This window comes from Centruroides sculpturatus, unplaced genomic scaffold (assembly GCF_000671375.1).
Source record: "Centruroides sculpturatus isolate CEXI.00-Female unplaced genomic scaffold, Cexi_2.0 scaffold706, whole genome shotgun sequence".
Classification (NCBI taxonomy): Eukaryota; Metazoa; Arthropoda; class Arachnida; order Scorpiones; family Buthidae; genus Centruroides; species Centruroides sculpturatus.
In genome coordinates, this window is record NW_019385092.1 from 421,978 (window position 1) to 439,168 (window position 17,191).

The 17,191-nt window shown below is 29.0% G+C and overlaps 1 protein-coding gene and 1 long non-coding RNA gene across 2 annotated transcripts in view; both read right to left on the reverse strand.

Moving 5' to 3' along the window:
• The window catches only part of LOC111634578, a 3,378-nt gene extending 1,967 nt beyond the window's left edge, over positions 1–1,411 (reverse strand). The window contains exon 1 of the mRNA XM_023379380.1: positions 969–1,411. Coding sequence (XP_023235148.1) covers positions 969–1,146 — 178 coding nt within the window. The 5' untranslated portion in view covers positions 1,147–1,411. The remainder of the gene's footprint in view (positions 1–968) is intronic.
• Positions 1,412–16,201: 14,790 nt separating this feature from the next.
• Positions 16,202–17,191, reverse strand: part of LOC111634573 — a 2,953-nt gene continuing 1,963 nt past the window's right edge. The window contains exon 2 of the long non-coding RNA XR_002758245.1: positions 16,202–16,372. This is a non-coding gene — a long non-coding RNA (uncharacterized LOC111634573). The remainder of the gene's footprint in view (positions 16,373–17,191) is intronic.

Sequence of the window (17,191 nt, forward strand, 5' to 3'; positions counted from 1 at the left end):
TTAAAATTCTGATAGTTTCGTCTTTTCTAATTCGGATTTTTAAAGTTAAATCTTTAAAAAAAATTGAAAGTAAAGTGTACGTAATGAATATTATATAAGCTAATAACTTACGCGCCGATGAGATTTGGAAAGCGATGTCGCATCGCTTGGCGATTATTTTCTTGTTCTCTTGCTAAAATTAAACTTATAAAACTCTTTCTGGATTTCAATAATAATACAAAATACACATAAACAGCTTATAAAAGAAATTTAAAACATAGAAATTAACCAGTAAACCAGTAGAGACGATATAAATTTCGAGCGATGCGACTACGCTGGCGAGATCGCAATCGTCGAAGTGTGTCGACATGTGGGTAGTACAGTATATTTAAAAAGATAGATTTCTTTATTAAATTCGTTGAACTAGTTAAAAGTTAAACATGCCGAATAATCTGTCAAAATTTCCATATATTTAACATAGACTGCTATGAAACATCATCTTTCCATTAGTTGTCAAGGTAATAACAATAGATAATGAATCAACCCCATATAACCAATTAGTTCTAACAATAAAGTTTTATCCACGAATAGCATTAAGCACCTTTTATCATGCAAATCTATATAAATATTGCTTTCCTAAATTGTAAATTACCTGACCATAGCACCATAAAAATGTTTAAATCATTAATTTCGCTACAAATGCCACTTAATCTTAATAAAATCTATATACTTTATAAGATACATTTATACGGAACGTTTTTATATTTAATAATTTAACAAACAAACAAAAAAAAAAATAACGTTTAAACACGTAAACAAGCATCACGTTTCTTACACAATCGATTCTTAGAGGTAAACAAACTAAACGGATCGAAAACATTCAACTGTAAGCTGCATTCCACGCATTGAAATGTGTCTGGGAAGTGTTTAAAAGTTGTTTCACCCCCCAAAGTAATTTCTAATACTACTAAAATATAGAAAAAACTAACCTTTGTCGATGTCCGTATCTGTCAATTCGTTAATTCGAGGTGGTTTCTCGCCTTCTATAATAACTGGAGGTGGTTCTAACCTGCTGACAATGTTTTCGGTTTGGGTTCTGTGGCAAACAGCCACTACCGGGGCGACTGTAGTGGTGACACGATTTGCTTTGGCACTAGCGCATCCCATAACCGTTTAACAAGTGGCGTGGAACCATCGATACTAAAAAAGACGAATGCGTTTCGCTCTTTTATATCTTTTTATTAAAGTTTATTATAAATTCTAAAAAACATTAAAATATCAGCTACATGCTGTAATAATTATACAGTAAAAATCTTTTTTCCGTACATATTATATTCTTTTTTGGGTGAGTATTTTCACCTCTTTAAATTACATCTAACTCACAACCCCTCTTGTTCATTATTTACATGTTTTATTTACAATATATACAGATTGAGGGATTTGTGATAACATAATACTTTTTCTCTCAGGCTTTTTAATATCTTATGTTTCATTATATTTATGCTTATTTATTTTAACATAGGCTTTACTAAATTGACACTTCTACTTTTATAAATCTAAAGTACAAGAGACTTTTATACAATAGGAAAGTATTTTGATTTGTTGGGATATTTTTAGACCGACATTTCATTTACATATTTATTTATTATTGAGAGGAGTTACTCTCTCTTACATTTATGTAATTTATCTTACAATACTGCACAATATAATTGTCTTAATCATTTTCTTTAAATTTGTTTAGTAACAATTTTATTCTTTTACAATACCAGTTTTTGACATTTTAAGTATCTGAGTCACTTTTATTACCAATCTTCTTTAAAACTCACTTTGTTTTGCTGAATACGAAATATATTTTCAGTTCCTATGTAGAATTTTTTTAGTTCATTATTTGTCATTGTTTTAAAATCACTTAAAATTTTTAATTCAGCTTCTTGTTTGATGTTACTGACTGTGATAGAGGCGTTTATTTTTTTCTTTTCATACATTAATTTGCATCTTGTTTTCCAAAGGGTTCGTTTTGTGAGGGCGATTATCCAATTCAACATATATTTATTTTGGTTGAGGACCGAGAGTTTTGTTTGATATTTTATGGTTTGCCAGGTTATTTTCACTTTCCATGTTTTTGATATCCATGCCCATACTGATCTAGCAATATCGCACATGTAGAATAGGTGTTCTATATGTTCTGTTTGTCCGCATCTTGGACATTTTGAGTTTCTACTAATGTTATATTTGTATAGGAAATCTTTTGTTATTACTATATTATTTAAGATTCGCCAAGCATTTTCTGCCCATTCGCTAGGGAGGTTATGTATGTTCCTCCAAGTCTGTGGCCAATTTATATTAGGATTATCCATGTTTTTATTTGCCACTTGCTCATGTAGAATATCGTATATCAATCGAGGCCTTATTTTTGTTTGGCTGTTTATTATGCTGTCGTTTTCTTTCGCTATTTTGTTCAGTGTTTTTCTCCAACCTTTATATTTTTTGTTATTGTTGATTAGGAAAGGTATTCTTTGGTCTATTCCTGTGAACTTGTTTGAAATCGGCCCTAAGATATAATTATAGACATGATATAAAGGGTGACTACTTTGATTAAGAGTGTTTATAATGGTTGCTATTTGGATGGCTTCTTCAAAGTGTTTTAGATCCCATATGTTCAATCCTCCATTTTCTTTTTTGTTTTTAGTTATTTTCCTACTTAGGGGTTCATAATTGCTTTGCCAAAGATAATTATATATTGGACCTTCTAGTTGTTTCGTATCATGCTTATTTAGATTTGTTATGTACAAATTGTATATTATTTTTGCTATAATTGCTTTATTGATTATTTTGGCCCGCTCAGGCAGATATAACCAATGTTCTTGCCATTGTTCAATTGAATTTTTTATTTTAGATTCCATTTCATACAAATTCCTTTTTTTTGCATCTTTTCCATACCAAAGACCAAATATTTTTATTGTTTGAACAGTTTGAAATGGCATATTTTCTTTTGTAATATTTCCTGCTATGTTTACAATTTTGCATTTACTTTCGTTTATTTGCATTCCTGTGAACGCGCTAAAATTTTTTAGCTTTATCATTGTTTTTTCGAGACTGAATTTGTTTACTATAAAAATATTTATATCATCTGCATGTGCTATCAGTTTTATTTTCTCTGTTACTCCTGGTATATGAATTGGTTCAATTAGTTCGTCTTGTGTTATACTTTTTAATAATGCTTCTATGTAAATAGTGAACAAAACCATTGAACTTGGGCATCCCTGCCTGACTCCTGAGTAGCAATTTATTTCTTTTGAATTTCTGTCATTTATTGAGATGGCTGTTTTGGGTTGGTTGTATAATTTCTGGATGAATCTTAATTCATTTTTGTTTAGACCAAATTTTTCAAGTATTAGCCATAGTTTGTCCCTATTTACCGTATCGAAGGCTTTTTTTACATCTATTGAAAGTATTGCTAAGTTTTTTTCTCTTTCTTTGTAAATTTCTTCTATTAGCTTGATAAAGGTGGTATTGTTTTGTATAATTCTTCCTTTAATTCCTGCTGTCTGTGTGTTTGTTATGGTTTCTTTGAAAAGATTTTCGATTCTCTTGGCTATTATTATACTATAGATTTTATAATCTGTATTTAGTATTGTTATTGGTCTAAAATCTGTTACTTCTTTCCCTATACCATTTTTCTTATGTATTAAGATCATTTTGCCTTGGCTAAAAGAGTTAATAAACTCTTCCATGTTGAAAAGTTCTTGTAGTATTTTGGTTAAATCATCTTCAAAAAATTTATAAAATTCGGCAGACAGGGAATCTCTGCCCGAGGCCTTGCGAGTGTTTAGTTCTTGGATTGCATTTTTAACTTCCGCTTTAGTGATTTGCTTATTTATTATATTACTTTCTTTCTCTTTTATGGGATTAATCCATCTTATAATTTCATCTTGTACTAGATTGTTTGAGTTTGGATGGCTAAAAAGTTCTGTATAGAATTTATGAAAACTTTTGATTATATCTTGTGTATTTGTATAAACTTTTCCATTTTGTATAATTTTTTCTATATTTATGCTTTCCTTTGCTTTGTTTTTCTTCTCAAAAATTATTTTTTCTGTTTCTCTTTTAATTTTGTATTTGTTTATTTTATGTCTTATGAAATTTTCTTTACATTTCAGGTCTATTTCCTCTGTGATTTGTTTTTCTATCAGTGTGATATCTTGTTGCTTGTTTTCTATTATTTTGTTAGTAAGTTCCCTTTGTAATTTCTTTATTTTATTGAATCTAGTTTTTTTAATTTTCATCCAAGTTTCCCTGATTATTTTTTGGCAGTCATTTTTAAAAGTGTTCCAGTTGTCCCATGAAATATCGTTTTTCATCATGGTTATCTTGTTAATGATTTCCTTTTGAAATTCTGTGTCGTCAATTATTTCTTTTGTTAGTTTTGTGTTGTCTCTTCTTTTTAAGTTGTTTCCTATACATATTTCTACCTCTATCATTTTATGATCTGATAAGTTTGTTTGATCAATAGTTAAATCATAATTTATTTGATTTGTGATTTTTCCTATTTGTTCATTCATATAGAATCGTAGGTATTGTTCATTCATATAGAATCCTATTTGTTCATTCGTATTAAAGTGTGTGATTCTAAACCAATTTATCAAGGGAAATTCAAACCTGGAAACAGAATTTCGTTGTCAGGGATACTTTTTGTGTAATGTGTACATATATGTATATATTCACAGTTCATGGCAAACACAGGGATGTTATAGAGAGATATGTATGTTGCTGCATGCAGTAGTGATCGAATGTGACAATGACATTGCTGGACTAATGAAGGTGCTGAACTTCACCTACAGTTCACAGGAGTGGAGACTTTTCATAGATGCATTAAAAANTATATATGTATATATTCACAGTTCATGGCAAACACAGGGATGTTATAGAGAGATATGTATGTTGCTGCATGCAGTAGTGATCGAATGTGACAATGACATTGCTGGACTAATAAAGGTGCTGAACTTCACCTACAGTTCACAGGAGTGCAGACTTTTCATAGATGCATCAAAAACAAGTCTCAAGGGTGTTTTGATCCACAATGGAAATAAAATGCCCTCTGTTCCAGTTGCTTATGCCAGCTTGACTAAAGAAAATTACAGATTCTTATGAAGGATGCTAAATTCATTACAATACAATGAATACAAATGGAAAATATGTGGAGATTTCAAAGTAATTGCTATGACATTGGGAATGCAACAAGGCTACACGAAGTATGCATGTTTTCTTTGCAAGTGGGATAGACATGACAGAAATTCTAACTACGTGTAAAAGAAATGGCCTTAAGTGGAGGTGGAAAGTGGGCAAAAAGAATGTGCAACATGAAAGTCTGGTATCTCCTAAAGATATACTACTTCCACCGCTTCACATCAAACTTGGCTTAATGAAACAATTTGTAAAGGCCATGGATCCAACAGGCAGTGAATTTGCATATCTAGCTGACAAATTTCCCCGTCTTTCAGCTGCAAAAATAAAGGAAGGTGTATGTATGGGCCCACAAATCAAGGAGCTACAGAAAGATGCAAATTCTGAAGCATTTTTAACTGCCAAAGAAAAGAGAGCATGGGAGTGTTTCAAGATTGTGTCAGAAAACTTCCTCGGAAGAAGAGCTACCAACTACAAAGCAATGGTGAATGACATGATCAAAGCATATCAAGATCTGGGGTGCAATATATCTCTGAAGATACATATGATGGACTCATCTGAACTACTTCACAGAGAGTTGTAGTGATGTATCAGATGAACATGGCAAAAGATTCCACAAAGACATTTCTACTATAGAAAGGCATTATGAAGAGAAGTGGGTACCTTCTATGTTAGCAGATTATTGCTGGAATATCATTCGAGAGAAGAAAGATTCTTAATACAAGATAAAAAGTGATGTGCATTATTATATGGTGGCTCATTTTTTGTCAATTTTCTGTAATTGCTCATGTGAAATAAATGCTACAGAGTGAATACACTAAGAGTACTGTGTTATAATGTTAGATCCCAACCCCCCTTAATGTGATGAACTTAATAACATCATAAAAAAGCTAATTTGTTTTTTGAATTTCAGCTAATGTGTCCTGCACTATATCAGAAACATAAAGAAAAAATAAAATTGTGATTACTCATAAACTATCCCTGACAGAAAAAAACTAAAAACAGGTTTGAATTCAGTGCTCAAAGTACAACTAGAAACACAATGTATTTTTTCAGAAATAGAAAAAAAGTTTTTTATGAGGAACAGTGTCATTACTATATTTTATTATTTCAATATGCTCTTTGAATTTTTGTTTATATATATTTTTTTTATAATAAAGTATTTTTATGTTGCTTTTGTCAATCTTACAATCACTGTTATTTGTGTGATTAAGCCAAGAGGAATTATTGTATTTTAATTTTACAGCAGCTTCATGTTCTTTAATTCTTACTTCTAATTGTCTACCTGTTTCACCTATATAATTTTTTGGGCTTTCACAATTACAACTGATTTTATAAATGACACCTGATTTTTTAAATTTTTCTACATTATTTTTGGTGTTTTTAAGTTTGTTGTTGGTTTTTCTTAATGGAGATAGAAATTTAGTTAATATAGGAAAATAATCAGAAGCATCCAATTAAGCTGTCATATAATCCACACAACAGTCTAAGAGCAGATCAGAACATACTGTAAATCTATTGTAGATTTACCAGAGTGAGTTAAACAGGTATATTCTGCCAGAAAACCAGAGTTAATACGTCCATTCAGTATAAATAATTTATATTTTATAATTAAATCTATTAGTTTTTTCCCCATATTATTAATTTTGTTAATCTGTTCATCCTTGAATTTTCAGTTATTAAAAATTAAATGATTGGAGCCTTCATTTTTGGAATCCATCAATTCACCAATTATAGAATTAAAGTCACCTAGTACTATAATATAAAGGATTATATAACACCATTAATCAATAATTTTGAAGATTTCATTAAGAGTATTCATATCTCCAGGAGGCACATAAATCAGCATTAGCATCAGTAGATCATTGTTTTTATTTACTAACGTATTTTTACTGGTTGAGATAAGGAGACGTATATAATTAGTGGCTTTTTTAACTTGAATTATTTTAAAATAGTCTTTTTCTAGGAGTATGCATAATCCACCACTTGGGAAACCTGGTCCTACTGGTTTATTTGCAAGGACTAATTCCATTATGAACTTATTGGAGAAATTAGTTGTATAAAAGTTTTCTGATGTAATCCAAGTTTCCGTAATAACAAAAATATTCAGTTTATATTTGACATGCAGGGAATTAACAAATGAAGTTTTGTATTTAAGTCCCTGACAATTCCAATTTATGATCAAAAATAAGTAGTTATTCTTGAGGTTTAAAGGATGCTNTTTCTTGAATTTCAGCTAATGTGTCCTGCACTATATCAGAAACATAAAGAAAAAATAAAATTGTGATTACTCATAAACTATCCCTGACAGAAAAAAACTAAAAACAGGTTTGAATTCAGCACTCAAAGTACAACTAGAAACACAATGTATTTTTTCAGAAATAGAAAAAAAGTTTTTTTTGGAGAACAGTGTCATTACTATATTTTATTATTTCAATATGCTCTTTGAATTTTTGTTTATATATATATTTTTCATAATAAAGTATTTTTATGTTGCTTTTGTCAATCTTACAATCACTGTTATTTGTGTGATTAAGCCAAGGGGAATTATTGTATTTTAATTTTACAGCAGCTTCATGTTCTTTAATTCTTACTTCTAATTGTCTACCTGTTTCACCTATATAATTTTTTGGGCTTTGACAATTACAACTGATTTTATAAACGACACCTGATTTTTTAAATTTTTCTACATTATTTTTGGTGTTTTAAGTTGGTTGTTGGTTTTTCTTAATGGAGATAGGAATTTAGTTAATATGGGAAAATGATCAGAAGCATCCAATGAAGTTGTCATATAATCCACACAACAGTCTAAGAGCAGATCAGAACATATTGTAAATCTATTGTAGATTTACCAGAGTGGGTTAAACAGGTATATTCTGCAAGAAAATCAGAGTTAATACGTCCATTCAGTATAAATAATTTACATTATATTATTTAATCTATTAGTTTTTTCCCATATTATTAATCTGTTTATCCTTGGATTTTTGGTTATTAAAAATTAGATGATTGGAGCCTTCATATTTGGAATCCATCAGTTCACCAATTCTAGAATTAAAGTCACCTAGTACTATAATATAAGAGGTTATATAACACCATGAATCAATAATTTTGAAGATTTCATTAAGAGTATTCATATCTCCGGGATACTCATAAATCAGCATTAGCATCAGTAGATCATTGTTTTTATTTACTAACGTATTTTTACTGGTTGAGATAGAGAAGTATATAATTAGTGGCTTTTTTAACTTTAATTATTTTAAAATAGTCTCTTTGTAGGAGTATACATAATCCACCATTTGGGCAACCTGGTCCTACAAGTTTATTTGCAAGGACTAATTCCATTATGAATTTATTGGAGAAATTAGTTGTATAAAAGTTTTCTGATGTAATCCAAGTTTCTGTAATAACAAAAATATTCAGTTTATATTTGACATGCAGGGAATTAATAAATGAAGTTTTGTATTTAAGTTCCTGACAATTCCAATTTATGATCAAAAATAAGTAGTTATTCTTGAAGTTTAAAGGATGCTGTGTTTGACCCTGGTTCTTAGTGTATCAGTTTATCAAATTTGTTGAATTGGGGAAAAGTAAAAAAGTATCTGCATAAACCAATCTTTTCATGTTGATGTTGTATGTAATTTTTCCGTTTCCTGTTATTATAATGTCATTGTGTAATTTAGCTTGTGGATTTTGTTTTTTTATATCATATAACATTGGAAGTAAATTTTTCCATCTGANAACCAATCTTTTCATGTTGATGTTGTATGTAATTTTTCCGTTTCCTGTTATTATAATGTCATTGTGTAATTTAGCTTGTGGATTTTGTTTTTTTATATCATATAACATTGGAAGTAAATTTTTCCATCTGATCCTTGAATTTTTTATAAGATCTGGTGACATTTGAATGTTTCCCCAATCTTCAAGTTGATTCTGCTGTTTTTTTAATATATGCAAAAAAAACTTGATTTCGATGTTGATTATTATTGAAGGTTATTCTTATTGTTAATTTTGGTATTTTCGTTAATTGAATTACTTCCAAAATATCATCTTGAACTATATTTTTAATATTTAACAAAGCACTAATAAAATTATAGATTTCTGCCTTTGAGATAACTCTCGAATTAGGATAATTATATAATATAATGCTATTACGATAATGATCATTAAATAGAGTCCATTTTAAATTGCGTAAGATCTTTCTCAATCTGCAAGGTGTCAATCTGATGGCATAAATTAGTCATTTGCTCTTCCATTTTTGTTTGCTGCTCTTTAGTTTCCCATAAATTTTCACGAATTAAATCCAATTCATCCTTAATACAAGTAATTTGACTAAAAAGTTTGTCATTTGATGTTTTTATAAGATTGAATATTTTATTCCATAACATTGTAGAAGAAGTGTTTAGTAGGTTATCTGGGTTATGTAGTGAAGTATCAAATATAGTTGGCTCACCTGAAAAATCTTGAATGTTTTCTTGAATTAAATTTCCATTGTTGTTTTCATTCTCCCCAACAGTATCTTGTAGGTATTTATCCAATTGTAAACTAAAGTCTGTAATAAGCTCGGAGCCTGTTGTGAGAAAGTCAGTACGTTTACTCACTGGTTTGCTTTGACTAAACAATTCTATAATCACAACAGTAAAATTATACAACTTTCTGACAATATATCTGTGGGTCGGAGGTATAGGACACTATGTCACATTTATTAAATTTTACAGGAGAGCAGTTTGAAGATGTTATACTGTGTTCTCCCTGAATTATCTTGCCTGTTAATAGCATCATCGTAATGAAATTTTGTCAGTTTACACTGTCAACATTACGTATCATGTTGCTTCACACGTAATGTACTTTTCTGTATTTTGTACTGATTTTACAGATATATAACGGACATGGTATTGTATACCTCTCATAAACATGTTGCATTATATGACATAAGTGTTCTTGGCATTTAAGAAATAATATTACTCAGCCACATTAATTTCATTGTCAAAATATATTACATGAACAGCACATTACTCGCATTGTGGTATAACTTGTTGTAAGAAAGTAAATGTCACATTTGGTCTTAAATCTCATCTATGTCTTCTTCTGAATAGTCTGTTTTGTTTGTATTACTTGTATGTTCTAAGTTTTTATAAAATGCATGGCAAACTGAAGGGACATGCAACAATAGTGCCATTTTTTCATTATATTTCTGCTGGGCAATATGTTTTGGGACATCTGAGAGTTGATTCAAATCTGCTGGAAATTTAAGTCCATGTCTGCAGAACCTAACAAAGTCAGCCTGTTTGTCATCACCATCAAAAGATGTTTTGAAATATAGAATTCCCATGTTTTGCTGTTTCACTTGTAATTGCACCACTTCGATAGAAAAAAATGGCCGTTTCTCAATATTCATTTTCCTACGAACAAGGGGAGCGCTTGCAGTCTTTTGTGGCATACACTAAATTGAAACTTTTAATATCTTGAAGTTTCATATTATGAACAATGTACTTGCTGGAAGTTTGTCTTACCAGTTGTTGCCAGTCCCAGGGTGATAAAATGCTTATATTATTCAGATTCTTCCGTTTCCTCTCTATCAACACATGAACACTGTCAGCCTCCATATGGGTATGACCTTTTAGTAGAAACTGTTTAGTAGGGGATCGAAGCTATTTAACATCGCTGGGAAAAGTCTATCAAGCTAAAAGGAGATTATATTGAAAAATAAAGATAAGTTTTCCCAAATTTTTTGTGTCTTCTTTGTTAGGTCGGGTACTTCTGGGACTACCCTCGTATTTACATCTAATTATTGTAATTATTCTAGGAGCTAATTATTTTATATTTATATATTTTTGTCTTCCACAAAATAGCCTCTTGGAACATAGAATTGGANACACACACACTTTTGACAAAGATCATCATCAAATGTAAAAGCATTTGAAGCTATTTTGCAATAATTTCTGTAAGATTTCAATCATCATAACAAAATCATCTCAAATTAAATTTTAAACAACTGTATGAGAAAAAACATGAAAAAAAAAAATACAAATTTTGCTTTTATTTTTTAAATCAGTTGCATTTTAAAACTTAAAATAAAATATTTATACTAAAATTTTACAAAATAATTGACAAATGTCACATTATTATTCTGAAATTTATAAATACATGTAGAGTGATCAAATATGTAAAACAAAATTGAAGTATTGCCTCCTATACGTTTCTAATACATTAATAATATTCGTAGTTATACATTTTTAAAAACTAAAATATTTCAAATGTATTTATTTATCATGGTCATATGGTCTTAAAATTTAATGTTTAAAAAAATATAGAACTTTCAGCATATTAATTTTTAAAGTGAAATAAATTTGCTTTAATATTTTCATACTTACCTGATAATAAATGATTTAATAAAATTACAATAATGATAAATTTATAGCACTTTTGTATATATCTCTTATGAAAGTGTCTGTTGGCAATTAGTGCAAAGTATAAACTATTTGTTTTATCTAAATATTTGCTATAATAATAAGTTTTTACAGAAAGAATAAATATGTAACATCATTTTTATTTATTTAATGAAAAAATTTATCTGAATTTTAGTGAATTAACATATTCATTAACTTAAAAGCAAATATTCTAAATGTTTATCATTACAATTTACATTATGCTCTAATGAAATGTTCAGGTGAAGTTCATCCAACTTATACTGTTGAATTTAAAAATTTTGAAAACATTCTTCTTATATAAGAATAAATTTCTATTTATTGTTGCAAATAATTCAAGAATTTTTTAAAGGTCAAACCAAATTATAAACTTTTTATATACTAATTGAATTATTATTGAAATACTTATTTAAATATTTTTTATTGAATTATGTAATACAAACAAGAAATAAATTAATATAAAATCTAAATTTAGGTATAATAGAGAGTAACATGTTAATGTTTGTATTGGTAACAGATAATCAATTGTAACCAAACATTCAAAAGAAACTAATTTTCAAAATAAAGTTTATAATTTACCAAGATCTGTATTAGGACCCTTTTAAAGAGTAGAAAACTTTTCTAATCTTGCAATTTCTTTTTCTGTTACACCGGGTGAATTATGGGATTAGAGTGGTTCTCTAGTAGATAACCTCTGTGAATAGGAATGTGGGTAGCGTTTGTCTAATTCCTAGTCCTGGACCTTGAGGGTGCATATGTAAAATGACTGGAGGGGAAGGATTACGAGATGATGCATCTAACATCTAAATATATATTCGAAGAAAAAATTTTGGATCTACACAAATTATTAATTTAGTATAAAATTCACATTTTAACTACGATAATTCACAGGCAATTTATATAAAATATTTTACAAAAGATTTTAATGTTTACATTTAATTGTATTATTTGTTCATTAATTTATAAACTGATTGGATAAAAGATTTAAAATTAAATAAAAGTTTGAAAATGGTTTAATAAATTTTTTTCTTTTTATTTGTTTTTTCTTTCTATTTTGTTTGTTTTATTCACACTGTGTATTTGTTTATTAGGGTATGTCATTCATTTTTAAATAGTTATGCAATTTAATGAATATGATCTCTACATTGGAAATCTCTCTATCAATGACTACAACTTTATTTTACTCTACTTTCTATTCGCTTATCATTTGAACTAACTAAAATATGCTCTTTGACAATGCTAAGCTTAGATTAAGAATAAACCAAACTGTATTTCAATGTTAAAGTTGTTTACTTGCAAAGATTTTTAAATTACAATTTGATATTTCAAAATGTCCTCAGGTTGAGCATATACCATTCAAATTGCAACTTTTAAAAAAGTATATTAACAGATTCCAAATGCGCCATTTGATTTATTCTTAATCTAAGTTTGGTGTTGTTAAAAAGCATATTTTTATTTACTACAAAAACTGCATAATTATTCTCACTTTTAAAGTCAAAGATGAAGTGACTCATCAAGCATATCCAGCTGCAATTTCTATTAAGTTTCCATTAGCACAATTTAATGCCTAAATCGATCTCTTTTAAATACATCTCCTTTTCACCATGAATCAGACTGACTCTTCTGAAGGTAGAATGACATTTTTTGGCTAAGCTCATCACTGAATAAATGTGGAATAGATGGATATAGCAAATTTACATCAATTTTACAAAATTGATGTGAATTCACTATATCCATCTGTTTTCTAGATATCAACTAAAACCATGGGAACAAAAAAAAAGCATATCTTCTTCTGGTAAGGTGATAGATGAAAATAGTTTGAGTTTAATTCTGTGATGTATTTGTATGTAATTCGTGGATATTCCAGAACGTCAAAAGAAGTTGTTTTCCTTTAAAATTTTACCTGAATTTAAAAGTTTCAATAGTCTATAAATTTCTTCTTCTAATGGTTGATGTGTATATAAAGGAAACTTTATATACACATCAACCTATTCTTCGCTCATTGTGTCTAACTAGAAAAATGTTTCAAACAATATATACAATCAAAAAATTTACATTTGAGTGTCATTTTTCTATAATTAGAAAAAAGAAAAACATTACATTTTTAAATTATGGCTCTATATAGAAAAGTTATAACAATAATATATATTATTCTGCTCAGCAATTCTATAATCACAATAGTAAAATTATGTAACTTTGTGACAATATATATAAACAAATAAATAAATTTTTATATACATATTATGCTTACATAGTAAGATTAATTAATAAAATGTTTAATTAGCAGTAATTTTCAATAAAAGTTATTTATTTTATACATATTGTTTATTGCTAGGTTACCTAGTCTAGTTCGGTCATTTTGGTCTTGGTTCGTATGAATTATTTCAATGATTTGATATTTTTACGATATTTTCCTAATGCAGTACAGTCCTTAAAAAGAAGAAGTAATGAACAGTTCCTGGATTTACACCAATAACGATATTCTTTAGAAAAATCTGAGAGTTCATCTTTCATATTTTGTTTGCTAAAATGTAATAAAAATATAAAATATGTTGAATATCTCACTTTAAAATTATGGTGTTATAACTTCAAAATCAGTATGTTTTGGATTCAGAAGTAATACTTTTTATTTATGTTTTCGCTATTATTTATAAATTTTGTCAGGATAAAAATACAAAATTTAACATAGTTTATACACGATTGTTTTTATTTCCTTCAAAACTTTTTCCTTTTCCGAAATTATTTTACTAGATTGACTATTTATAAGCGCTCGAGTCAGAGTTCTACGTGTTTATGAGCACTTGTGTCAGAGTTTTACCTTTCGGTTTGACATTGTCAGATCGTTTAACACGTGTTTCACCGTTTAACCGAAACTCATTGCTTACGTTTTGTGCCGCGTTTCTTAGGTCAAAGATTTCTTTCTCTCTCTCATATTTAGTCTATCGTTCAGTAGTGTGCCGTTCTTGGAAGCGGTGACAGCATCGCTTCTCTTGTATTTCCCAAGAAATAAATATATATTGCGCGATTATTTTCATATCTTAACGTATTTTGAATTAATTAAAATGAATATTTTATTATAACCGCATTATGTATCTTATTACAAATTTCTATACTACGCGTGAGAAAAACGATAAGATCGCTATTGTATATTCGAATATCAGTGGCGGAATGGAAGCGCTGTATTGTCGAAAAACCGGGTCAGCTTGCAAACAGCCAGATTATACGCATTCGCGCATGCGTTTTACAGAGCACCAACCTCACCCGGTATAGCTGGTGGAAGCTACACACATCTAATGCTTTTAATGATTCTATCCGGGACAGGTTCTCGGCTGTTAGCCGCCCGCCCGCCAGATATTTGGTTCCCCTCGCCTCATTATGTGAAAAGCGAGTAGATATATAACTTAACCCAACAGATTGGAATTTACTGGTTCGTTTTAATGATATTTCTGTATAGTTCACAGGAATTTAAAAAAATCCATTAAAATATTTGATGTTTTTAGTTTGCTTTCCCATCTTATATTACTTACGAATTTCAATGTTAAACTAGTGATATTACGATTTCGTATGTCCGATATTAAAGGGAATTTAAGTGATGCGACAAAAGAGGCATTTGACAGTGACCGGTATCGGCACCCTCGAAATTTGGCAATCCTCGTGCATGCACGCACACTTACGAAGACAATCTCTTATTCCATCCATTAGCCACTCGTGGGGAATTATTTGAATTGTTTTAAGATTTAAAGATTAAAGAATATTTTATCAATGCTATATTTAATTATAATTTTTTTAAAAGTATATTTATACAATTGAAGAATGTTTTGTACCAGGTATGTATATCCAGTATATCCACCACACATTTTATTTTATCAAATAAGTTTTTATAATTTTATTTTTAATCGTAGCTCTTATATCGTGGCTAGCGATTCAGAATGTAATTTTGATATTAAAAGTACACATAGAGAAGTCTACGCTTTTTACTGGCTTATCGAACAAACGAATACGAATGGACCCTAGACCCGCGGCCGAAAACCAAGGTCTATATAAGAAGGTCAGGACACACTGCAGGCAGCGGCCATTTTGGGGTTCATCGATATACTACACTCCAGACGTAGTTCCTGCATGAGTCGACTATTATTAGGTCTATAAGTATTGAAAACTTTAAACAATGGGTATTGTATGTCACCAAATTGTAAAAGTAAATCTACAGACCTTCGATTGTTTANTTTAATATTTAACAAAGCACTAATAAAATTATAGATTTCTGCCTTTGAGATAACTCTCGAATTAGGATAATTATATAATATAATGCTATTACGATTATGATCATTAAATAGAGTCTATTTTAAATTGCGTAAGATCTTTCTCAATCTGCAAGGTGTCAATCTGATGGCGTAAATTAGTCATTTGCTCTTCCATTTTTGTTTGTTGCTCTTTACTTTCCCATAAATTTTCACGAATTAAATCCAATTCATCCTCAATACAAGTAATTTGACTAAAAAGTTTGTCATTTGATGTTTTTATAAGATTGAATATTTTATTCCATAAGACTGTAGAAGAAGTGTTTAGTAGGTTATCCAGGTTATGTAGTGAAGTATCAAATATAGTTGGCTCACCTGAAAAATCCTGAATGTTTTGTTGAATTAAATTTCCATTGTTGTTTTAATTCTGTCCAACAGTATCTTGTAGGTATTTATCCAATTGTAAACTAAAGTCTGTAATAAGCTTGGAGCCTGTTGTGAGGAAGTCAGTACATTTACTCACTGGTTTGCTTCAACTAAACAATTCTATAATCACAACAGTAAAATTATACAACTTTCTGACAATATAATTATATAAACATATAAATAAATTTTTATATACATATTACGCTTACATAGTAAGATTAATTAATAAAATGTTTAATTAGCAGTAATTTTCAATAAAAGTTATTTATTTTATACATATTGTTTATTGCTAGGTTACCTAGCCTAGCTCTGTAATTTAGGTCTTGGTTTGTATTAATTATTACAATAATTTGATATTTTTTACAATATTATTCTAATGTAGCACAGTCCTTAAAAAGATGAGGTAATGAAAAGTTCCTGGATTTACACTAATAACAATATTTTTTAGAAAAATCTGAGAATTCATCTCTCATGGTTTTGTTTGCTAAAATATAATAAAAATATCAAAAATGTTAAATGTCTACTATAACTTCATTACAGTAATAAAAATGATTATAGACGTTAACACTTTAAAATCAGTATGTTTTTGATTCAAAAGTAATACTTTTTATATATATTTTGTCTTTTATTTATAAATTTTGTCAAGATAAAAATACAAAATATAACATAGTTAATATATTTTTTCTGATCAATTCTATGTAATAATACTTCATTAAAGATTATATGTGATTATTAACTTGTATAACTTGTACTCTGAATAAGCTTACACATACGAGGGTCGTCCCAGAAATACTCGATCTGACTATATGGTGGTACATGTTTGTAAAAAACGACTGTGTTTGAAAGTATCAACCTTATAAAGCTTAAGTTTGAAGTTTGAAGACGTTACTACCGAATGCTGTGCACACTGGAAACTCATATAATCTATTTCAAGCACCT